This window comes from Buteo buteo, chromosome 2 (genome assembly GCF_964188355.1).
Source record: "Buteo buteo chromosome 2, bButBut1.hap1.1, whole genome shotgun sequence".
NCBI classification, from domain to species: Eukaryota; Metazoa; Chordata; class Aves; order Accipitriformes; family Accipitridae; genus Buteo; species Buteo buteo.
Genome location: NC_134172.1, coordinates 905,496 through 929,182, shown reverse-complemented (window position 1 = coordinate 929,182; position 23,687 = coordinate 905,496). Strand labels below are relative to the sequence as shown.

At 59.6% G+C, this 23,687-nt stretch overlaps 3 protein-coding genes across 5 annotated transcripts; all 3 read right to left on the bottom strand.

Annotated features, from left to right (window-relative positions):
• Positions 1-2,888: 2,888 nt before the first annotated feature.
• On the bottom strand, positions 2,889-7,316 carry LOC142038111 (uncharacterized). 2 transcript variants are annotated; one of them, XM_075043159.1, is made up of 5 exons: positions 7,165-7,316; positions 6,342-6,471; positions 5,379-5,492; positions 4,801-4,905; positions 2,889-4,452 (listed from the first exon to the last, which is right to left on the bottom strand). In XM_075043159.1, the coding sequence occupies exons 1-5, from the start codon at positions 7,180-7,182 to the stop codon at positions 3,263-3,265; spliced, it is 1,557 nt and encodes a 518-aa protein (XP_074899260.1). In that variant the 5' UTR covers positions 7,183-7,316; the 3' UTR covers positions 2,889-3,262. The 2 variants fall into 2 exon arrangements, with proteins under 2 accessions (XP_074899260.1, XP_074899267.1); XM_075043166.1 differs by having other exon boundaries at positions 6,342-6,468; positions 7,165-7,309.
• On the bottom strand, positions 7,237-14,790 carry LOC142028574 (GTPase IMAP family member 5-like). The gene is given in 3 exon segments (XM_075022414.1): positions 7,237-7,392; positions 14,105-14,433; positions 14,436-14,790. Coding segments are annotated over 3 exon segments (840 nt in total).
• Positions 14,791-18,258: 3,468 nt separating this feature from the next.
• LOC142038200 (uncharacterized) lies at positions 18,259-21,766 on the bottom strand. 2 transcript variants are annotated; one of them, XM_075043385.1, is made up of 3 exons: positions 21,714-21,766; positions 20,238-21,057; positions 18,259-19,441 (listed from the first exon to the last, which is right to left on the bottom strand). In XM_075043385.1, the coding sequence occupies exons 2-3, from the start codon at positions 21,020-21,022 to the stop codon at positions 19,435-19,437; spliced, it is 792 nt and encodes a 263-aa protein (XP_074899486.1). In that variant the 5' UTR covers positions 21,023-21,057; positions 21,714-21,766; the 3' UTR covers positions 18,259-19,434. The 2 variants fall into 2 exon arrangements, with proteins under 2 accessions (XP_074899486.1, XP_074899496.1); XM_075043395.1 differs by lacking the exon at positions 21,714-21,766 and adding an exon at positions 21,421-21,582.
• Between the last annotated feature and the right edge of the window lie 1,921 nt (positions 21,767-23,687).

Genomic DNA, 23,687 nt, shown 5'->3' with positions numbered 1-23,687 from the left:
ACCACGCAGCTGCTTGCTCACCCCTGCCCTCCCAGTGGGATGGGGGAGAGAATCGGGGGGGGGGGAGTAAAACTCATGGGTTGAGATAAGAACAGTTTAATAGAACAGAAAGAAAGAAAGAAAATAATAATGATAATAATAACAATAATAAGATGACACTAATAATAACAAAAGAATTGGACTATACAAAACAAGTGATGCACAATGCAATTGCTCACCACTCGCCAATCGATGCCCAGTTAGTTCCTGAGCAGTGATTCCCACCCCCAGGCCAAGTCCCCCCAGTTTATATACTGGGCATGACGTTACATGGTGAGGAATATTCCTTTGGCCAGTTGGGGTCAGCTGCCCTGGCTGTTCCCCCTCCAAAGTCCTTGTGCCCCTCCAGCCTTCTTGCTGGCTGGGCACGAGAAGCTGAAGAATCCTTGACTTAGACTAAACACTACTTAGTGACAACTGAAAACATCAGTGTGTTATCAACATTCTTCTCATACTGAACCCAAAACAGCACTATACCAGCTACTAGGAAGAAAGTTAACTCTATCCCAGCAGAAGCCATGACAAGAGGGTAAATTGAGAACAACTCACATAACATCATGGGAAAGAGAATTGAATTAAGGAGGAACCACACACAGGAGACAAGGGATCTTTAGAAATTTTGTCTGTACTAAAGAAAACAAAATCCGGAGAAGTGGTTACACAGCAGCCAGCATAGAGAGCTGCCAAGAGACCAGCTGGAAAACAGGAGCACCGGCCTTGGTGCACGACACTGGGGAACTGGGGAAATAAGTCAGACAAATCCCTGAGCCTGGAGGTCTCACTGCATTCGATCTAAGATTGCTCATAGCAAGAAACCGTCGATTTTGTAATTATCTGGAGAATCAACTACTTTTTAGATAAAAAGGAGGCTGCAGGTGTTCCCCCCGCCCCAGCGGGACCTCGGGGGTCACTGGCTCCCGCCAAACGGGCACTGCACGCTCCTTCCCCGGCGGAGGCCCGGAGCGGGACGGGGGGATGGGGAATGGCGCTGCGCCGGGGGGACGGGCAGGGAACGGGCCCGGGGAGGGAACGGCGGCCGCGGGCCCGGAGGAGCCGCCTCGCCCGCTTGCCCGGAAGCAGCAGGCCGCGTCCCGCGTTACCACGGCAACGGAAAGGCGCGCCCCGAGCATTGTAAACATCCGCACGCACTTCCGGTGAGGAGCCACGCCTTCCTTCCGCCCGCCCCTTCCCCCGACGCGTGGCTCGCTCCCGTGACCCGGAAGCCGTAAGGTTCTCCCGGAACTCCTTGCGCCGCCACGCCCCGCGTGACGCCCGCCGGCCGCGCGATTGGCTGCCCTCACCGGCGCCGCCATTTTGTGGCGGCCGCCGGGATTGGCGCAGCGCCCCACGTGATCCCGCCGTCGGGCGGTGACGCAGCCGCTTCCGGGGGCCGGGCCGGGGCCGGGATGGGCCAAACCCCGCTCTGGCCACGGCGCGGTGTCCGCTGGCCTGCCGGGAGCCACGCCGGCCGGCCCGTCCCCGAGCGCTGCCTCGGTGGCCGGTCGTTCAGGAGGCGTGTGCGGAGAAAACCGTCTCCTTCGTGTTTCGCTGAGGTTGGAAAAGGCCGTTCGGATCATCGAGTTCAACCGTTAACCTAAAACTGCCAGATCCACCACTAAACCATGTCCCTAAGCGCCACATCTACACGTCTATTTAAATATACCCGCAGGGATGGTGACTCAACCCCTTCCCTGGGCAGCCTGTTCCAGTGCTTGACAGCTCTTCCGGTGAAGAAATTTTTCCTAATTTCTAATCTAAACCTCCTCTGGCACAACTTGAGGCCGTTTCCTCTTATCCCACCACTTGTTACTTGGGAGAAGAGACCGACCCCCACCTCACTACAACCTCCTTTCAGGTAGCTGTAGAGAGCGATAAGGTCTCCCCTCAGCCTCCTTTTCTCCAGACTAAACAACCCCAGTTCCCTCAGCTGCTCCTCATAAGACTTGTGCTCCAGACCCCTCACCAGCTTCGTTGCCCTTCTCTGGACACGCTCCAGCACCTCACAGTCTTTCTCATAGTGAGGGGCCCAAAACTGAACACAGTATTCAAGGTGCGGCCTCACTAGTGCCGAGTACAGGGGGGACGATCACTGCCCTAGTCCTGCTGGCCACACTGTTTCTGATACAAAATACTACAAATTCATGCCAGTTTTGCTACCCTTATACCCAAATTTGGCCCTTGTGATATTACCAGAGTAATCTCAGCCTTGTCTGGAATGAGTGTTGTGGTTCCATGGGCACTGTTGCTCTTGCAAGACTCTTCTCTCCAGAAGGTCCCAGACTTTGCTTCCCTCCCCTGGGGGTTCAGCTCCCCCTTGACTACCAGCGAAGCTCAGCCGGCACTGCCTGCACATGCTGCCGCTTCCCTCACCAGTGTCCTTCACATCCACCAACTCCTGGCATCTCCTGTGGTTGAATTCAGGGAGCTTCACCTCCTGGTCAGGGACCAATCTTCTGCTGGCAGCCGTAACAGCATCCCCCGTACAAAGATCTGCTGAACAGTGCTTTTTTTCAGTAATTTTAGAAAGAGAACGCTGCAGAGTTCTGCACAGTACATGCCTGCCTGCTTCTATAAGTGATAGCTGGAAAGTCTCATAAAAAACCAAAGTCCCCCTTTAATATTGTACCCTAAAAATTTCTCTCCATATTCTTTGCTTAAATTAATAGTGGGGAAAGCCGGGCACACTGCCTGCATCCGGCAGAGCACAGCACTAACGGCAGCTGAGTTCAGTGCCCCAACAACCCCGGGGGATTCCTCCCTGCCTGGCCCCAGTGAGTGGCTGCTCCTTTGTTTGCGAGCGCAGCCCACATGCAGATGGACAGATCTGAAAGTGTGACAACATGGACAGTAATTTAATATAGTTTAATGACAAGATGGGGAAGACCGCAGTGACCAGGCACCATCCGGCCAGAAAACCTACTTACCAGCTGCCTGCTCACACGCAGCTGCCCATCCTTCCCCTTTTGCCCCGTTTTCCCATGCTTCCTCCTTTTATGCACACTGATCCTTCCCCTTTCCCTTAGCCTTTTCCCTGAAGCCTTCCAGAGAATCCCAGTTTCCCCAGCAGGTGCCCCATACTGAGTTTTATACCCACTAATCCGCTCCGTACACCTTTTACAGTGTTTCTTCTCTTAAATCACTTCAGTGGGTTTTGCTGGAGGGAAGAAGGTCCTGACTGTTCACCTCGAACACCCACGAGTCGCTGCTGACCTTCTGCTGATGATCAGCTGTCTATCTGAATGATGATGGGCCAGATATCCTTACACTGAGAGTAGCCACAGAGCTCAAAGTTATGGCATACGGAGTCCAACATGTGTTTGACAGTCTGCATCACCATTTTATATGCATCATGCAGTGATATGTAATTTGAATTAACAAGTTCATGTCCTCCAACATTTTCCTTAGCATCAGGGCTCTGGATCAGCTGTGTCCTCTGCGTCTCGCAGTGTACGTACACCTTGGGGTGTGTCGCTTCCCTCTTCACCTCCGCAGCAGCATTTGAGGGTGGGGGTGCAGCCGTGGGTTCAAAAGACACCACAGGGGCATGAAGTGGTTCTGACGTGCCCCCTTGCGACAGCACAGTCTCCTGTTTTGCAGGAGGACAAAATGCCCCACACATTCCCTTCGTGGGGTCGTCTTCTGCCTTAGCAGGAGGGACAGTGGGTTCAGAAAGACAGCCGGCACTAGAAGAACCCTGGGAAAACTCTAATGTCTTGTTGGCACAAGGCTTGGAAGGCCACATAATTCGCTTGGCTTTCCTGATGATTCGCCTGATTTGGGATTTTTGCTTTGCCAGCCTGTGAAGCATGGCCCGAGCCTTACCAGTAAGATGAACAATTTTATTAACTCTGCCCTGATAACAAATCCTTTGCATGTGACAGTATTCGTGGTCCTTAAGTGCCAAGACACCAGCCTGGCGGTTCCTGCAGTAGTCGTGTTCTCTCAGAGGAGATGGATGTGGGGTGCAACGCAAGAACTGTGTCTCACTCACCACACAGTAACAGTGGTCTTTCAAAATAGTCTCATTCAAATCCTTGACAGACAGTTTCCTCTTTCTCCGGAGAAATGTCACTTCTCTCAAAGCGTATCGACTCTTCTGGGCATTCCTTTGAAACCTCTTCCTACGGCTACGACGCAGGTGCTTCTGAGGATCTGCCTTTTTGTTTTGCTGTTCCATCACCGGACGAAGTGGGGATCCTCTGCTTTGTGTCACATTTGCCTTGACCCCTTGTTTATCCTCTACTTCTCCCTCTTTCCCAGGCAAGAAAACCGTCTGTGCCTGGTCTCCACTTCCCACTGCCTCCACTCCTCTGCTGGCCGCCTCTGCTGGCAGCTCGCTCCTATCCCCAAGACACTTGAACTTGTTCAGCAGTCTTCTACACCGGAGGCGCCACTGCACACACCGTCCTCCTGCTGAGAGAGGGTTGGGAAGAGTTTGCCTTCTTCCTGGCTGGGGCATTGTGATGGCGACAGGGAGAGAGGGACCACGATGAAGGAACGGGGGAGATGCTGACAGCCAGTGAGAAAAATCCATTCTTCCCAGTTCAGGGGCTGCCTGGGCTCCACATCCCTGACCTCTGCCTGGGTGGGCAGGAGAGTCAAGCCCTGCCCAGGGATGCTACCTGCACAGGGGTGGGAGGAGCCCTAGCAGTGATGACCAGGTACAGCACGGGCAGCTGGGGACAGGGATGGGGCTGGAGCCCACCTCGGGCTCTTTGCTCCAGAGCCTGGTGGTGAGGAAGCAGGGGGACCAGGACTCACCACAGCAGGGGGTCTGCATCCTCTCCTCCAGCGCATGGCGTCCACCAGCACCAGGCCACCAGCCTGAGGGAGGCTCCTCCAGCCAGCTCACGTCCCCATCGTGTCCTGCAGGGAAACCAGACAGATGTCACCTTCCCAGCAGAAGAAGTCCTTCTGCTCCACAGCCACAGGGCCAGAGGAGGAAGCCCAGTCCGCCGCCAGCAGCCAGAAAGCCACAACCCTGCTTATGGGTGACTGAAAGAGGGAAGGATTCTCGGCAGGTCGATGGGTAAAAGCAGCAGCAGATCAGCAATGTCTCTGCGGAGCTGCAGCCTTTGCACGGGGAGGCAGGCAGCCTGTTTCCCTTTGATGTTGCTGCTGCCCTGTGTGGGGAAGGTTGCAGGGCCAGAGGGAAACGGGGGAGACGCCTCAAAACAGGCAGTGAGGAGGGGAGGGATTTGGACAGGAGGATAAGTGGGAACCCCAGAGACATGCTGGTCACAGCTACAGAGAAGAGGAGTTTGGGGCGGCCTTTGGAACATGCCACCGCTCCCTGTCAAGGTAAGTGGTCTTATGGGGGTTGGGTTGTTCCTGCTCACCTGGAGAGGGGCTGTCGGGTCCATCCCACCTCACTGGGCTCTGCGGTGTGCAGATCCATGGCTCTTCCCCATGCTCTATCCGGTATAAAACGTCAGGTTTGGGGCCTGGGTAGCCTGGGGGGTAGAGCAGAGCATGTTGTTCTAGTACAAACTGTAGGAATACATTGTTAACAGGAGAAAATGAAGGTCTTCTTTGTGACACCCCAGGCTGCACTCCACCATGACCAGAAAAGCCCAAGCAGAAAGAACACCGAAACATGGAAAAAAGCACGAGAGACATCGGAGCTGCTACCAGAGATTAATTTATTTACAAAGACAAGGGCAGAGCCCTGATGGGAGTACGGGAACCGACTCCCAGCCCCGCTGACAGGCTTTCCCAGCAAGGGATTATCTGCTGCTCATCCTAGAAGCAGCTCCAGGGCATGGGATGTCCTTCCACATGCCCAGCTCAGACCCTTTATGCAGGTAAACAGAGATCTCTGTCCTGTCCTGGTGGCAGCAGGCAAGTCCTCTGAAGGGACCTTACTCATTCAGGGAACTCTGCTGTCCTCTGATGGGTGTGTTCCCCTGCGCCTTGCCTGGTATGTGCTACTCCTGCCCCGCTGCAGCTTGAGCACCCAGGGGAGGGGACAGAGTCATTGGCCCATGGCCATGACCCCCCGCCAGGTCCCCGCCTGACCTCAGGGCAGGCAGCTCGCCTGCAGTTACATTTTCAGAGGCGGCCACCAGCTCAAAGAGAACCCAAATACTGTGTTTTTCCAACACTAAACTCCCCCAGGACTGCAGGTGCTTGGAGCAGTTATCCCAACCCTGTAGCCATAGTTCAAAACACACTGATCAGCCCCACAAAGCACTGGAAGCAGCATGGTTCTGATGGAGTCAAATATGACAGAAGCCCCCCCACCCCAGCCGTGCCCCGCTCCCGGCTGACGTCTGAGCCCCGGAGTTAAAACCGCAGGTTACCCAGGGATGTCAAGAGCTTGTAGTTGTCCAGCATGACAGTGCGGTACAGCTCCCTCTGCCCTGCTGCAAGGGCGTCCCACTCTGCGTGGCTCAGATAGACAGCAACGTCCTCGAAGGTCACCGGTTCCTGCTACACAAGGATTGCATGCGTGGAGGCGCACAGCCACGGGGAAGAAGGGTTTCGTATAGGTTTTATTTTCCAGGCGCTATTTCCACCCCCAGGAGAGCCACCAGAACGTGAGCATTAAAGCGCCAATGCACAATGCTTCCCCAGGAGGCTGTGCACCCGGGGGGGGAATTATGTCTTTTCAGAAAATGACATCTTAGAGAGATGTTGCCTGGCACTCGGGTCTCTTCTCAGGGCAGCCCGTGGTGCATCCAGCAGCCAGAGCAACCCACGGTGACCCTGAGCGGCCCAGCCCGCCAATACCCAAGGGACAGCCGCCCCATCGGGCAGGTAGGAAGGGGCTCTGGTTTCGCTCAGCCACGTGGCTGTGGAAAGAGAGGGACAACAGGAGTGGCTGGGGGGGGGGGGCAAGGTCATGGGGGGGGCTGGGGGGAGCAGAGGGCTGCACAGTAGTGGGGGGGGCTAGGGAGGGGATGTGTTGGGGGGGGCTGGGGGGAAAAATGTTACGGGGAGGGGAATGTGGGGGGGGGAGGAAGTCAGAAGATCCATGATGGCGGCTGCGGGGGGGCGGAGCAGCAGGAGCCGCCCCGGAGAAACCTGAGGGGGATTGGGGAGGGCCGTGCAGAGCCGGGCAACGAGGGGCCCGGTGGTGGGGAGGGCGGTCCGGGCCACCCTCCGCCAGGGCCCGGCTCCTACCTGCGTCTGCCCCGCCATGGCGCCCGGGAGGAGGCGGGCGGCCTGCTCCCCGCCGGGCCGCCGCTCGGGGCCTCAAAGCGGCGCTTCCGGTGCGCCAGCCACCCGCAAGGCTCCGTGCCGGAAGTAGGCCACGTGACGTAGGCCTCCCCCCCACCCCCCCGGCAGAAGCGGCGCGGCCCGCTTCTCCCGCCGTCGCTCCCCCACGCGCTTCCGGCCGGAGCCACGCCTCTTCCGGGAAAAGAAAAGGTGTCTGTTGCCGACCGGAAAGTGAGGTCGAGTGCCCACGTGACCCGCCCCAGCTTCCCAAAGGGGCGGGGCCGGGCCGGGCCGCGCTCGGCCGGATGAGCGCGGTGATGGCGGCGCCGCCATTTTGAGCGCCGCCATTTTGAGCGCCGCGCCTGCCGCGCCCCTCACGTGATCGGCAGCGGCGCCGCCATTGGTCTGTCGGGGCGGCTTCCGGTGCGGCCTTCTCGGCTCGTGTGCCCCCCGCTCAGAGATCCGGTGGGATTTACCTCATTGCTTATTATTTAGTAATCATGGTCTACAGTAATTATTGCTAATTATTTCTTTATGGTGAACACGCTCAGAACGTTTGTGGATGACACCGAGCTGGGTGTGAGTGTTGATCTGCCAGAGGGTTGGAAGGCTCTACAGAGGGATCTGGACAGGCTGGATCGATGGGCTGAGGCCAATTGTATGAGGTTCAACAAGGCTCAGTGTCGGGTCCTGCACTTGGGTCACAGCAACCCCATGCAGCGCTACAGGCTTGGGGAAGAGTGGCTGGAAAGCTGCCCGACAGAAAAGGACCTGGGGGTGCTGGTTGACAGCCGGCTGAATAGGAGCCAGCAGTGTGCCCAGGTGGCCAAGAAGGCCAACAGCATCCTGGCCTGTATCAGAAATAGCGTGGCCATCAGGAGCAGGGCAGTGGTCATCCCCCTGTACTCGGCACTGGTGAGGCCGCACCTCGAGTACTGTGTTCAGTTTTGGCCCCCTCACTGCAGGAAAAACATTGGGGTGCTGGAGTGTGTCCAGAGAAGGGCAACAAAGCTGCTGAAGGGTCTAGAGAACAAGTCTTATGAGGGGCAGCTGGGGGAACTGGGGTTGTTTTGCCTCCAGGCTCAGGAAGGCAGGCACAGCTCCCAGGCACAACCCCTGCATGCAACAGGATCCCGGCAAGGCCAGGGAGGTGTGGGGGCTCACTTTGCCCCACCGCTAGTGCCTGCTGAGCCATGGTGATGCTTTCACCTTAAGAAACCTCACTGATGGGGGGGTCTCTACCCATGTCACAGAATCACAGAACCATTGAGGTTGGAAAAGACTGCTAGGATCATCGAGTCCAACCATTAACCTAACACTGCCAGATCCACCACTAAACCATGTCCCTAAGTGCCACATCTACACGTCTATTTAAATATACCCACAGGGATGGTGACTCAACCCCTTCCCTGGGCAGCCTGTTCCAGTGCTTGACAGCCCTTTCAGTGAAGAAGTTTTTCCTAATCTCCAATCTAAACCTCCCCTGGCACAACTTGAGGCCGTTTCCTCTAGTCCCATCACTTGTTACTTGGGAAAAGAGACGGACCCCCACCTCGCTACAACCTCCTTTCACGTAGCCGTAGAGGGCGATAAGGTCTCCCCTCAGCCTCCTCTTCTCCAGGCTAAACAAACCCAACCCGCTCTCTACATGAACACAGAACTCTTTGCCTCCTCCTCCTCCTCCTTCACTAGGTTTTCCAGTTAATTTTCAGGTGAAGTTTACATAGGTTGCAGAGATATCTCGGTGTGAGGATGGTTTTGCAGCATCCACTGGTTACACAGGAGCAGTGGAAAGGATCCAGTCGCCCTCCTATTCCCTCTGCTCTGGGAATTGGGCCATGTTCTCTGCTTATGCCTTATTGACAGCTCTGTCTGTGCCGTAGCCCCTGCTGCGCAGCAACTCTTTATCCCTGTAACAGCAGGACCATGACTGGGTGCCGGTGGCAGGGGACTGGAGCATCCTCGCAGTGCCAAGCTCCATCCCTAGTTCCACAGGGGATGGTGTTTAATGGCTGCACCCTCTTCTTTCCATCTGCGCCCCACTCGGCCCCTTCCTTGGGTCCCCTAATACACAATTGCCACCAGCTCAGCCTTCAGGGAGCAGCCACTAGATGGACCTCAGGATTCAGTGTTTTCGCACGGGAAATGAGAGAGTTTTCGAGTGCCCAGCATTACCGGAGGTGCAGCTACTTCATGAATAGCCTTTATATTCTGGTGTGTGGACGCCCAACCTGGCAACTTTGAAGGCAAAACTTGTTCTAGTAAAAGCCTCTTCAGTCCTTTGAGCCAGGAAAATTGGCAGCCCTGCTCTTGTGTGGAGGAGGAAGACAGAGCTGATGTGTTGGCTGTGGGCACAGAGCAGTGGGGACAAGAAGTACCCAACTAAAAACGCATCCCATAGGGAGGAGGTGATATTTTTCCATACCTTCCCATTTCTGTGATTATTGTGCAGTTTCTGCTGTTAGAGAGCAGAACTGGCTCCTCAGTGACAGCCGATACAAGGCTGTTTGTTCAGCACAGCTGATTTGCAATTCAGAGAAATCTCTTCCCACACACATTCTCTCTAACATGCCCTGCCACACTTCACAGGCAATGGTTAAATTCCAGCCGTTGTATCTGGAGAAGAAAAACCATAACCATCAGAAGCTGCAACATTGAAACTCCAGGACAAAATGCACAGGTGCCTTTGGTAAATTGTTTTAAATTCTGCTGCTATTATTCCAGGGGAAAAAAACCCAAAAAAGCTTGTAATACCTGCTTTTAGGGTGTGGGTTATGATTTCCATGAACAAGGCTTGGGCAATGTTTCTTTCCAAATGAGAACTGAAAGTCAATAAAGATGGAAATTTTAATTGCATTTCCATAATGGTAGTTTAACAAACTTCAAGTTTATCTGTACTGGTAGTACACACCAGGTCATTACAGGAACATCAACTTCTCGTGGTTATCTGCACCCTACAAATATCTGGGGCAAAAGAATGTGTTGTGGTTTAACCCCAGCCAGCAACTAAGCACCACACAGCTGCTCACTCACTCCCCCCCCGCCCCGCATTGGGATGGGGGAGAGAATCCGGGAAAAAAAGAGTAAAACTTGTTGGCTGAGATAAGAACAGTTTAATAGAACAGAAAGAAAGAAAATAATAATGATAACAGGAACAATAATAAAATGACAATAATAATAAAAAAAGAATTGGAACATACAAAACAAGTGACACACAATGCAATTGCTCACCACTCACTGACTGATGCCCAGTTAGTTCCCAAGCATTGATCCCCCTCCCCCCGGCCAAATCCCCCCAGTTTATACCCTGGCAATGATGTTACATGGTATGTAATATCCCTTTGGCCAGTTTGGGTCAGCTGTCCTGCCTGTGTCCCATCCCAACTCCTTGTGCCCCTCCAGCCTCCCTGCTGGCTGGGCACAAGAAGCTGAAAAATCCTTGACTTAGACTAAACACTACTTAGCGACTACTGAAAACATCACTGTGTTATCAACATTCTTCTCATACTGAATCCAAAACATAGCACTATACCAGCTACTAAGAAGACAATTAACTCTATCCCAGCCAAAACCAGGACAAAATGAAAAAGCAGTTCTCTGTCCTGCTTGAATGTTTTTAGAAGGAAATTCATTTATTTTAACTCCAATGTAGTTTCTAAAGCTATTTCCCTCTAAATTTGTCATGTGAGTCTTCCACATACTTTCTGATTATTTAAGCCGTATTTAATTCTTTGTTTTGCAGAAAGGAAATTGGAATAGAATAGAAATAGAATAGTTCTGTTGGAAGGGACCTACAACGATCATCTAGTCCAACTGCCTGACCACTTCAGGGCTGACCATATCTTTCAGGGTTTAGAAATGCAATACTTGTCCCAGTTTTTTGTTTTAATTATGGTTTGTTCTGTCTGTTAGTTTTATGATGGCATTTCCCAGTTGTGTCAAGGGCTGTAACTGGTTCCATATACAACTGTTTTTCACTGTGATGCTGAGCCCCAGGAGGCTCAGGCGGAGGGCAACCAGTCCCTGCTCCCCAGGGAGCAGAGGAGTTTCAGCCCTGTGAACTCAGCAGGCACTGTACTGGGGGGGGGTGGTGGTGTCCTGGGCCACAGCAGGAGAAGGGCATCCTCCCTCTCAGAAGACCTGGGCAACGTGGGCTGTTTAGGGAGGTTGGGCCGTGGGTGAGGAGGGGGAGCTGCCCTTTGTGCAAAAGCCAAGGTTATCTGTGCTTCCTTTCGCCTGCCCTGAGCTTCGTTATCTGCAATGCCCAGAACTCACTGCATCCATGGAAAAAGCCTGTTCATGGACCTTTGGTAGAAGGCTCACACCCTGGGCTGCTTTCCTGCTGAGCCACTGGGCTGGACTTCCCCTGTGTGGTGGGTTGACTCTGGCTAGACACCAGGTGCCCGCCAAAGCTGCTCTATCACTACCCTCCCTGGCTAGACAGGGCAGAGAAATATAACGAAAGGCTTGTGGGTCGAGATAAGGACAGGGAGAGATCACTCACTAATTACAGTCACAGGCAAAACAGACTCGACTTGGGGAAAATTAACTTAATTTATTGCCAATCAAATCAGAGCAGGGTAATGAGAAATAAAACTAAATCTTAAAACACCTTCCCCCCACCCCTCCCTTCTTCCCAGGCACAGCTTCACTCCCGAATTCTCTACCTCCTCCCCACAGCAGCGCAGGGGGGGTGGGGAATGGGGGTTGGGGTCAGTTCATCACACGTTGTCTCTGCCGCTCCTTCCTCCTCAGGGGCAGGACTCCACATTCTTCCCCTGCTCCAGCATGGGGTCCCTCCCATGGGAGACAGTCCTTCATGGACTTCTCCAGTGTGGGTCCTTCCCATGGGCTGCAGTTCTTCACAAACTGCTCCAGCGTGGGTCCCTTCCATGGGCTGCAGTCCTTCAGGCACAGACTGCTCCAGCGTGGGTCCCCCGCAGGGTCACAAGTCCTGCCAGGAGCCTGCTCCAGCGTGGTCTTCCCATGGGGTCACAGCCTCCTTCGGGCATCCCCCTGGTCCGGTATGGGGTCCTCCCCAGGCTGCAGGTGGAGATCTGCTCCACCGTGGACCTCCCTGGGCTGCAGGGGGACAGCCTGCCTTACCATGGTCTTCTCCACGGGCTGCAGGGGAATCTCTGCTCTGGCACCTGGAGCATCTCCTCCCCCTCCTTCTTCACTGACCTGGGGGTCTGCAGGGTTGTTTCTCTTACATGTTCTCACTCCTCTCTCCGGCTGCAGTTTCTGTCCCACAGCAACTTTTCCCCCTTCTTAAATCTGTTATCCCAGAGGCACTACCACTGTTGCTGATGGGCTTGGCCTTGGCCAGTGATGGGTCCGTCTTGGATCCGGCTGGCATTGGCTCCATGGGACACGGGGGAAGCTTCTAGCAGCTTCTCACAGAAGCTACCCCTGTAGCCCCCCTGCTACTGAAACCTTGTCATGCAAATCCAATATACCCTGGCTCAAGAGGCATCTCCAGCACGAGCATCAGGCACCCCCAGTGCTGTTCCTGGAGCCACCGCAGGCGGTGGCCCCAGCCATGGCCCCACACAGACCCATCACTTTCCCACTCTGCAGCAGAACCCTGTGGAAGGACCCCCTCTTTTACCCTGGTGCTTTGCTGATGCTCTGAGCTCTGTGGAGTCTTTTGCTGACCCTCAAGGCATCCGCAGCTGTGGTGAGTTGCTGTAATGAAACTGCATTGCAGGGCAAACCCAGATGAGCTGGCCTGGACCTGGGAGGAGTTTGCTGTCATCTCCCATGCTCATACCCCTAGGACCAGCACTGCAGGACAGAGCTGAAAGCCCCAAGACAGCAGGGAGAGACGCCAGTGCCGCAGGCATTGATGGAAAGGCCCTGCCAGACTGCCCAGACTGTCTGCATGGGTCTTCCCTCATCGCTATTTTCACTGACCTGGGGAGGAAAACAAAATGTCCCCTGCCTGGCTGACTCCAGCTGCAGCTCCCCGATGGACACCAGTGGCAGGAGAAGGGTGACAGGTCCCAACACCATGCCCTGGGGCAGGCACTGCTTTGGTCTGAGGAACAGGACAGGTCCCACAGCCGTCCTCGCACACCTGGCCTGGCAGGGAAGGTCTTTTGCCATTTCTCCTCTTCCTTCCAAACCAGCCTTTTTGTCTCCATCACACATGACAAGCAAGCATTTGGTGGCGTCTCCAAGAGCAGTGGCAGCAGCAACTGCATGCACAGCAGTAAATCAGGGTGCCTGGGGCTGTACATGGCACTGCGGTGGGATGGTGCCAGGCCAGGCATGGCAGGTTTGAAGTATTTTAGTTTATAATCTCCCTCGGAAACATGTGGTCATTACATGAGGACTCCTGCGGCTGGAGAGTGGCATGTGTCCATGGAGCAGAGGGCTCTGTGTGCTAGATGGATGTGGACATGCTGGAGCGGGTCCAACAAAGACAACTGGGACATTGAAACATCTGACAGATGGGGAGAGGCTGGGAGAGCTGGGACCGTTCAGCCTGGAGAAGAGGACGCTGAGGGGGAATCCTCTCCTCACCTGATGGAGACCAAGTGGTGTCCGGTGCCAGGACGAGAGGTGATAGGCACAGACAGAAATGTGAAATTCCATTTAAACATCAGAAAACTTTTTCACTGTGAGTGTGACTGAGCACTGGCACAGGCTGCCCGGAAAGGTGGTGGAGTCTCCATCCTTAGAGGTGTCCAAAACCCAACTGGACGTGGTCCTGGGCAACCAGCTCTGGGGGGACCCTGCTTGAGCAGGGCTTGGACTAGATGATCTCCAAAGGTCCCTGCCAGCCTTGATGTTCCTGTGACTCTGTGATTCATCGCTACCACAAAATAAGGAAATCAGGAAAAATAAGGAAAATCAGGGAAAACAGAGGAAGAACAAGGAGAATTATCCCACAACCCACAATTATCCTGCATGGCATAGCTCTGGACCACTCCCTCATTTTCCTCTCTGCTTTGTACCTCCCCATGTGATACTCCACTTTCTCTTCCATTAAACTGGTTTCCAGGTACACGTCGTTGCTCTACCACTCACCCCCATTCTTCTGCACCACGTGGCAGACCATCCCCATCAGCTTGGTGACCTGCTGGTCCTGTTCAGCACCAACTGCTCTGTTGTTGAAGCTGCAGTACCTGCTCCCACAGCGCAGGATCAGGTCCTGGAGCACTCCGTTGCTACAATACCGCAGGTAATTGTGCAGCGACCTCCCTGCCAGGTCTTCTGCATGAGTAAGATAATCGTGTACCTCAAATCATCAACTCCAAAAATGTCCTGCAGTCTCTGTACAGCCTCCTTGTCCTCCTTGATGGATTGGCCCAGATTGGTTCCCAGCAGCAGCACATGGGGGCCTGGGGAGGACAGCCTGATGCACTGAGTAATTTCTTTGTACACCTCACAGATGGCAGCCTTTGGATCAAAAATTTCAGCTGTGTCAGTGACTGCGATGTCCTCGCCATCGCAGCACCCTCGTGCTTGCACACAGCTCACAATCACCAGCTCGGTCGCAAACTTGAACACGCATTCTCCGAGGAGGGTGTTGCTGGTGGCACTTTTCCCTGCCCCACTCTTCACAACCAGGAGGAGCCTCATCCCCAAGCCCCTGCCTTCCCTGGGCAGCCTGGGCATGAGAGCATGCTGGATGGCCACAGCCACGCTGCACGGACAAAAGCAGACATACACAACTCCCGTTAGCACCAACGTGCTGCCTGTGCCAGGTCCCTGGGGTGTCCGCATGGGCTGTCCCCCCAGGAGACTGTGCTCGGGGCTGCCTGGGGGGTCCGGGGACACCAGTAACATCCTCCAGACAGACACCTTTGAAGTGCTCTCTTGCACAGCCTGCCCTCCCACTCAGGTCTTCCTGCCTGCAAAACAGGCACTGCACTAGCTTTGTGCAGGCAGGAGTTCAGCAGGGAGAAACTAGCTCCCTCCCTGCACGGCTCTTCTGGCTGCCCGGGCATGCCTGAACTCCCTTCCTCCCCTCAAAAAAACCTTCCAGCCAGCATAAAATCTCACACATCTCCCTCCCCTGCCCCTCGAGCCCGGTACCTTCGTGCTGCCTGGCTGGAGCCAGTGCCAAGGCAAGAGTTCCCCCCTGCAGCCGCAGAGCTCGTCCCTTCTCCTGGTGCCTCTCTGCTCGTGCACAGAACGAGGCCGGACAGGGTCTTGTTCTGCGCACGAGAGCAAGGCTTGGCCTGGGGCTCAGGCTCCTTCCTGGGCGAGCAGGCGGAGAGCTGGGGGGTGGCAGAGACCATGTCCCCTTGGAGACTCTCAGAGCCACTGCAAATTGCTCGTGCACAGAGCGGCAGCGGCGATGACAGTGGCCGCCTGTGGCAAAGTCCTCGCGCTGCAGCTGGGGCGGCACGCAGACCCTTCGCGGCACCGGCCTCTCCCCACGGCACGAGGCTATGGGGTGTCGAAATGCTGCCTGTGCTGTGGGAAGATGGGCCCTAAAAAGGCACAGCTGGAGCGCACAGCAGGCGGGGGGAAGGCTCACCAGAGTCCCCCCCTTCCTGCCTGCCCCTCGCCTCACCCCATATTGCGACCCCGCACTGACCACAAACCTCCCACCCGCGGCCGCACGTCTGACATTTACAATTAGAAGCAAAAGCTGCAGGGTGGGCAGGACTGGTGTGCCCCGGAGTCCTGGGTCACTCCTGGTACCTCTGCACGCCGCTGTGGGTGCACATGCAGCGCTCCCGGTACCTCTGCACGCTGCCGTCGGTGCCTGTGCAGCGCTCCTGGTACTTTTGCATGCCACCATTGGTGCCTGTGCCATACTCCCAGTGCCACCGCGAGTGCCAGCCCCAGCTACAGGCTGCAGCAGTTCCTGAGCGCAGCCCAGGCTGGCTGAGGCCACCACAGCCCCGCTGTCCTTGGAGCCGTACCCCAAGGGGTGGGCTGCTCTGGGATGAAAACAGGAGCCTCTGATGGTGCTCCCATGGGGCTGCCCTGTGAGAGCTTCTCTGGCACGAGTACCCTGTGGAAAGGGGGGTCCTGCATGTCCCTGGGGGTCAAGCGGTGCTGCTGTGGGGCCGGGGTGTGCTGCTCCAGCACGGCTCTGCCAGGCAGCCACTGCTTGGCAGCTGGCTCATGGGCTGACGTCTCCCCAAGGGACCCATTTCCCACCGTGGAGGATACGTGCTTGGCCTCGGGCACCGCTGGGGACCCTGGGTGCCACCTCCGTTTGTGGGGTCTCGCATGTCCAGGCTCTGCTGGCCTGGCAGGGTGTGGGTGCCGCGGCCAGGTGCAGCAAAAGCACCAAACCGCACCGAAACGGGGAAGAGTCCAAGTTTCAGCTTCTGTTACTGGAAATTAAGGGGGTGAGAAGGAGAAAGCAAGACGTTGCCCATGCACGAGATCCCAGCGTGGCCCGGCTGGGGCAGTGACGTCCTGCTGGTGGGGCAGGTGTCCTGTCCCGTGACACTGGGGTTTCCCCTGAAGCCGCCCTGGGGTCTCAGATGTTTGTGACTTCTGCTGCCAGGCACTGTTGCCCCATTCCCATCCACGCAGGCATGGCCAAGGATCCAGCAACTCCAGAGATCGAGGGCCACACGGTCCCAGAGAACCAGAGATCCCAGAGACTTCAGGAACCCCAGGACATGGGGCTGCCCCTGACACGTGTGCACAACCTGGGGTGTGTGGGGGCCCTGTTCCACTGGTGATTTTTTTCCCCACTGGCAGCGCGAGTGCTCTGCGCAGGCAGCTGCGCGAGGGTGGGCATTGGGCAAAGGGGAACCACTGACGTAAAACCGGCAAGGGTGGCAGGGCAGAGCCCAGCAGCGACAAGGGACAGGGCAGGGACGGGAGACGCTGGGCTGGGGCCATACCGGGATGGCGACCGTGCTGCCTGGGTTTGTGGGGCAGAGACAACCGTAGGGCACTGGGACGTGATGGAAGGGAAGCCTTGTGCCCACCACAGCCCATGTGTCAGGAGCAGAACTTCAGCCACGCTCCCCGCACTGGCAGCAAACGCCCCATGCCGGCCGTGTAAGCCACGCCAGGAACCTGCTCCGGCACATTATCCTCAAAATGCCAGCGATGAACGGTGCTCTGGCAGCGCCAAGAACAAGAAGGTTTTCTTGGGTGCTTGGCAGCACCTGGGGCAGGGTGAATGGGGGCTGGCAGTGATGGCCAAGCTCATGGCACAGCTCAGGCTCACCACACTGGCCAGCACGCCTGGCCTGAGCCCGTGTAGTGGTCCCCAAGCTCATGTAGAGCTTGCGTTGGGGGTTTCTTTGCTCCTGGCCACTGCTCGTCCCAGTTATGTCCCTCCCTTGGGATGGTAGAGGTGCAGCACATGCTCCACTGATCCCCGGTGCAGGATCCATCCGAGCCCTGCAGCAGCGACAGCCGCTGAGCCGGGCAAGGAGAGCCTACAATGGGCGCCTGTGAGGGGCTTGCTGGAGAGGGTGAGCCGGGGTCTCGCTCCACCACTGTCCCACCAGCATGTGGATCCTTTGGCAGCCTGGAGAGCATGGAAAAGTGAGTGGGAGACAGGAGCAAACCCCGCTGCGGCTGGTACAATGCTCAAACGCCCACTCATGAGAGAGAAACCCCCCCAAGCCGTGCTGGAGAGGAAGGAGCCATGTGGAGCCGGTGCCTTGCAGAGCAAGGCCACGTGGCCCGTTGCTTGCCAGCAGCATGGAGCTGGTCATGCCGGTGTCTGAGCAGCTCCGTCCTCGGCAAGGGGTGGCCTTGATGTGCCCTTGCAGCTGCTGCGGCTGTTCCCCAGGCCCCCAGGCCCGGCAGAGCACCCCCCTGCCGTGCAACACCCAGAGCCTTCACTTAAACACGGTTCCTGGCTTTACTGCACATTGTGAACCACAAATATGGAATGTAACTTGGGGTTTTTTGCTAAATACGTGTTCTCACGTTTGCGCTTGCTCTCCAGGAGACCCTGGCTGGGTAAGAGCACCGGCAGGAGGGCTGGGATGGCTCCCCCAGCTCTGCCCTGCGTGCCCAGCCTGGAGACAGGCTGACCCGGGGAGTGCGGGGACCCAGCAGGCCTCCCCATGCTCCACAAGCTTCTAGTGAGATGGAGACACAGGATATTCCAGGCTTTAATTCATTTAATGATACACATCAAAGTACCTGCATTTCCACACAGCAGCGGCAAAGGAAGCGGCGGGGGGACGGGGCAGCGCGGGGGGTCCCTGTGCAGGCACCCGCATGGGGCTTCACTTCTCGTCCGGAGCCGAGGGGAAGCTTGCGGGCAGCGCGGCGCTGGCCAGCAACCCGCAGCCGCCGGAGCCGAGCCCGGCTGGCAGCCCATGCCGAGACGGCCCTGTGCAGACTGACAAGTTTGGGGGAAAAACATCCCTGGGTTTGGAAAATGCATTTCTGCTGCTCCGGCTTGTTGCCCACATGGAGCATCCTGCCTGGGGATGGGCAGCGCTGCCGCTGCCGCTGCCTGTGTGGGGCGAAGGCCGGAGTGTCGCAAAGTGCCACATGTCCCTCTTGCAGGGACGCTCACCCCGGACACTTGTCCTGGAGCCTGTGGCTGGCCCAGGGCATCACACAAGGGGTGACACGAGGATGCGGGACGGGGTCTGCAGGAGGGAGCCCTGGCCCAGGTCCCTCAGGATTCGGCAGCAACCGGGACATCGCCGACACCGGGAGCCAGGACCGTGCCATGCGCCGGTCCCCGCCTGCAGCCGCACATGCCCAGCGTGGCAGAGAAGGGTGGTATTCCCATCCCAGCTGTGGCTCACCTCTCCCAGCCAGGCTCTGGCTCTCCACCGCGGTTCGGTGTCGGCATGTCTCCGGACCGGAGCCTTCCCACCTACCAGGCACTCGTGGTCCTCCCCGCCGCCCCAACCCCGCACCTTCCTGGCCAGGTGCTCCCCGCTGCCTCCGGGTCGTCCTTCAGCTCCTCGCTGCTGGCACCGCACCAGGACCTCTGCGCTGCCTGGGCCGGGAGTCTCTGCCTTGCCGCAGCGGGGTGCAGCCCCCCGCCTCACCGCAGTCACTCCTCCGTGCCGGAGCTGCTGCCGGTGGGGAAGCAGTCTCCACCCTCGAGCTTTGTGTTTTATTTTATTTTTATTTCGCATGAATTCTGGACCACTGGGGGCTCTCCGCGCAGCCGGGGCAAGCCGCTGCCTCCTCCTCTTCACGTTCCTCTCCCCAGTGGGGCCCACGGCAGCGTGGTGGTGCGGCTCCTTCCCTGTGAAAGGCGGTGTGTGGCCGGCGGCTGGTGGCTGCTGAGATCCGGCTCCGCTCTGGCAGTCGCAGCCGTCATTCCCTGGGCGAGCAAGCACAGCAGAGGTTACCCCACGCCAGCACCCGGCACACCGGCCGTGCTGGGTGGTGAACGGGTTCACGGCACCGGACCACAGCCACGCCAGCCAAGGCAGGGCAGGGGGACGTGTGAGGATGCCTTGGGGAAACCTCCCTCCTCCTCCTCCTCCATGGTCTCTGGCCCTGGCCTGGGGGCTTTAAGCTGCAGCATGAGGCTGTGCGGCTGCGGTGCGGGCGAGGGGGAGGAAGGGCTCCCAGGGAACCACGCGGACTGCGCGAGGCTCCTCCTGGCGTGGGGGACGGGAGGGCCCAAGGCTTCTGGTGCTGGTGGGACCGGCCTTGTGACCATCAGGAGAAAAACCCCAGCAGAAGGACGAGGGGCAGGAAGTGGGTGAGGAGCACGGCCAGAGGGGTTCCCAGGCCAAGCCGGGGCTGCTGGCACCCCGTCATTCTGGGCATGGCTGCATGTGTGGCCAGGCTGGGCTGTGGGCCCCAAGCAGGCGTGCCGGCGGCTCCCTGCGCCATGCCGACAGGGCTGTCCCGTGCCCCAAAACCCTGGGGAAGCGTCCAGTGACCCCCAGCTCCCCTGGGACAGAATTTTCTGTTGCAGGAGGGAGTGTGAGCGGGGCACCAGGTGCTCCTGCAGCACCCTGGGGGGAAACCGGCCGGGGGGACACACAGGAGGAGAACCCTGGCGGGGCAGCCCCAAAGGCGGGGGGGGCATGGGCACTGCCGGGACCTGTGGTTGGAGGAAGGCCGGCACGGGCAGGGGGTGCTGAGGTGGGGAGGGGGGGGCTCACGTGAGGGCTGTCTCGGCCCCGTGGGTGCGCTGGTGCGCGGTGAGGTTGACCTTCTGGGCGAAGCTCTCGCCGCACTGGGCGCAGGCGAAGGGGGTCTCGCCGGCGTGGGTGCGCCGGTGGATCTTCAGGGAGCCCTTTTGGCTGAAGGTCTTGCCGCAGTCGGGGCAGGCGAAGGGCCGCTCCCCGCCGTGGCTGCGCTGGTGGGTGGCCAGGCTGCTCCTGCAGCTGAAGCCCTTCCCGCACTGGGCGCAGGCGAAGGGGCCGCCGGCTGCCTCAGGCGGCTCCGGCGAGCGGCTGCCGCCGGGCTGGACCTCGGCGGCAGCGCCGGGCCGGTCCTCGGCGTGGGTGCGCTGGTGGTTGAGGAGGAAGCGCTGCTCGCGGAAGCGCTTCCCGCAGCGCTGGCAGGAGAAGGGCTTCTCGCCGCTGTGGATGCGCTGGTGGGTGAGCAGGTTCTGCTTGAGGCTGAAGCTCTTCTGGCAGACGCCGCACTGGTAGGGACGCTCCCCGGTGTGGATGCGTTGGTGGATGATGAGGTTGTGCTTGAGGCTGAAGGCTTTGCCGCACTCGGCGCAGATGAAGGTGCGTTCCCCGGCGTGGTGCTTCTGGTGCCGGGCGAGGCTGGGCTGCTGGCCGAAGCATTCCCCGCAGAGGATGCACTTGAACTCCTTCTCCGCCTCCTCCTCCGCCTGGCTGTGGATCACCAGCGCCTTCTCATCCCCCAGGCCCTCCTCGCCGCCCGGGAAGGCGAAGGGGTTCTCGCCCGCGGGCGAAGCCAGGTCCGTCATGGGCGCCCGCTGCCCGGCTCACGGCACCCGCATCCCTGGGGAGCGCAGACAGGGAGGGCTGCAGCTCCCGGCACCAGCACCCGGCACCAGCACCCGGCACCTCTGGGAACCGGTCGGACCGGGCTGTGCCGGGACTGCCAGCACCCGCCGAACCCCTCGGGTGCTCCCCCCGCCAAACACCCACCCCCCCCCGACCCCCCCGTGCCCCGGTAAGGGGGTTGTGGCATCTCATGGCCCTGGGCCGGCTGGGTGGGCGGCTGTCCCATGGGCTGGGGGGGGGGGGGTTGCCCGGAGGGGCCGGGCCCACGCTGGGGGGGGTGGGGGGGGCGGCCAAAAGCGGCCTCGGGAGGGAGCCGGGCTGCACCGCAGTGCGCCGGGCCGGGCCGAGCCGCCCTTACCTGCACCGCGGGTACGGCCCCGGCCCGGCCTGACGCTGGGCCCGGCCCGCTCTGGGGCTCCCCCGCCGCATCCCGACCCGGCGGATCCCACGCGTGTCCGCGGCGCTTCCTGCGCGGGGGTAGCGGGGCCGGGCCGGAGCCGCGGCGGAGCCGGGCAGGGTCCGTCCGGGGCGCAGGGGAGTCCCCGGCCCCGCTCCCCGCGCCCCCCCCCCCCGCCCCGGGGCTCCCCAGTGCCCCCCCTCGCCCGCAGCGCGTCGTCCCCGTCCCCGTCCCCGTCCCCCCCCGGCGCTGACCTGCCCGAGCCGCCGCCGCGCCGCGTCCCGCCGGCCCCGCCCGGCCCCTCCCGCCCCGCTGACGCACCGGCGCCCGCCCGCGCCCGTCACCCCGGCCTTGCGGCGGCTCCGCCCGAGGGGGGGCCGGAGGGGCGGCACAGCCGGGCACGGCAGCGGCGGCAGCAGCAGCAGCATCCCCCCCCCACGGCCCCGGGCAGCGTCGCCCCCCGGGCTGGGGCCCGGCAGGACGCCCACCCTACCTGGGGACAACCTGCGCCCCCCCCCTCGGCCGCGAAGGATGCTCGCCCCCAACCCACGGCAACGTCGCTCCCCACCCCCGGGCCCAGGATTTGGCGCAAATGGTCCCAAAACCAGAGGAACCGGCCTGGCTGCCCGAGCCGGGGTTCGGGAGCGGGAATGGCGGGTCTGGCGGGACGGGGAGCGCCGGGGGTCCAAACCGGAGGGGTCCCACACCGTGGCCCCGCTCGGGCCCTGGCGCTGCCGCCGGCACACGGAGCGGTTGCGTGGCCCCGGCGCAGCCGGTGTGTGTTTGCCCCAGGACAACAACCAAAGCCCCCCGGGTCCTGCCCCCTAGACCCCGTCCCCATGCCCGGCAGCCGGGGCCAGGGGTGCTCAGCCACGCGCCCAGCCGGCGGCACGCGGTGCCCACGGTGTGCCGAGCACGCGGGCGGTGAGCCCACGGGTGACTCCGGCGGGCAGCAAGGCTGCCAAGCCCCTGCACCACGGTTCGGGGGCATTTGCACAGGGAGGAGCACCCCCCACACTGGCTGGGCTCCCCGGGTGCGCGCGGTGCTGCTGCCACGGCCGAGGCACCCTCGTCCGACACACGGCGAGGCCATTGCAGCTGGCTCCGGGGCCGGGACACGCTGCTGGTGCTGAGTCACGCCGGCCTGCATGGAAACAGTGGCTTCTCCCAGACCGGGATGGGCTTGTGTGTGCCGGGCACGGCCATGCAGCCCGTGCCAGCAGGCAGCTGCCCACCGCCGGGACTGGGGAGCCCCAAAACATCCCCCCCAGTGCAGGTTGCTGTGGCTGGATAGTGCCGGAGTGAGAGCCACTGGCCATCCTCAGGAGCGCCGGGCTGTGTTTTGGTGGCCGCACAGCAGATGTGACAGTGACTCTGGCACAAAGCCGGCTGTGCCACCGGTCCCCGAGCCGTCCCTGCTGAGCCACGGGCTGCCTGTGACTGCAGCGGGTGCTGCGGCGCAGACCTCATCGCAGCAGAGCCCAGCGCCCCGCCTGCAGCACCAGGGCTGCCCTTTGCAGCCCCTTGCGGGGATGTCATGGGGAAAGGAGCGGCCAAGCCCATGGTCAGGCACCGTGGGCCGTGTAGTGCCCGGCTCGGGGGCCACGCTGGTCCTGAGCTCCTGCCGCAACTGGGGACGAGGCGTTTCTGCCCGTTGTGGTCCCGTGGCACTCCCAGCTGCCGCAGCGGAGCAGTGCCGGGAGCTCACATGTGCCACGAGCACCTCCAGGCCGTAACCAAGCCCAGCGCTGCGCAGACCGACGTGTCCTGGAGAGTTTCAGCGGCCGCAGAGCGCGTTGGAGGGCACCGGGCCCGGCACAGGCAAGGTGGCACGGCCGGGGCCAGCCCTGGGCACCCGCCAGCCACGCTCGGCACAGCAGCTCTCTGCAGGCTGCAGCTTGCCAGCGCTTGGCAGTCGGGCAGCACGCTCGGTTAGGATGCCCGGCAGCAGAGATTGCTATCGCTCCGTTGCCCAGACCTGCCGCGCCAGGGCCGGGTGATGCCAAAACATCGGCCCCGTCCACGCCTGCCTTCCCAGAGCCTCTGCCGAAGCCAGGAGCTGGCTGGTGGGGCTGCCCAGGGGGCAAGTGGGGTCATGTCCCCTTCTCAAGGGGACCGTGACCACGAGTGCTGGAGCCGGCCGGGGGTGACAGCGGGGAAGTGATTGGGAAGCCATAGACCTGGTGTTACTCCCTTTCTGGTGGAGGCAGTGGAGCCAAGGGCTGCCG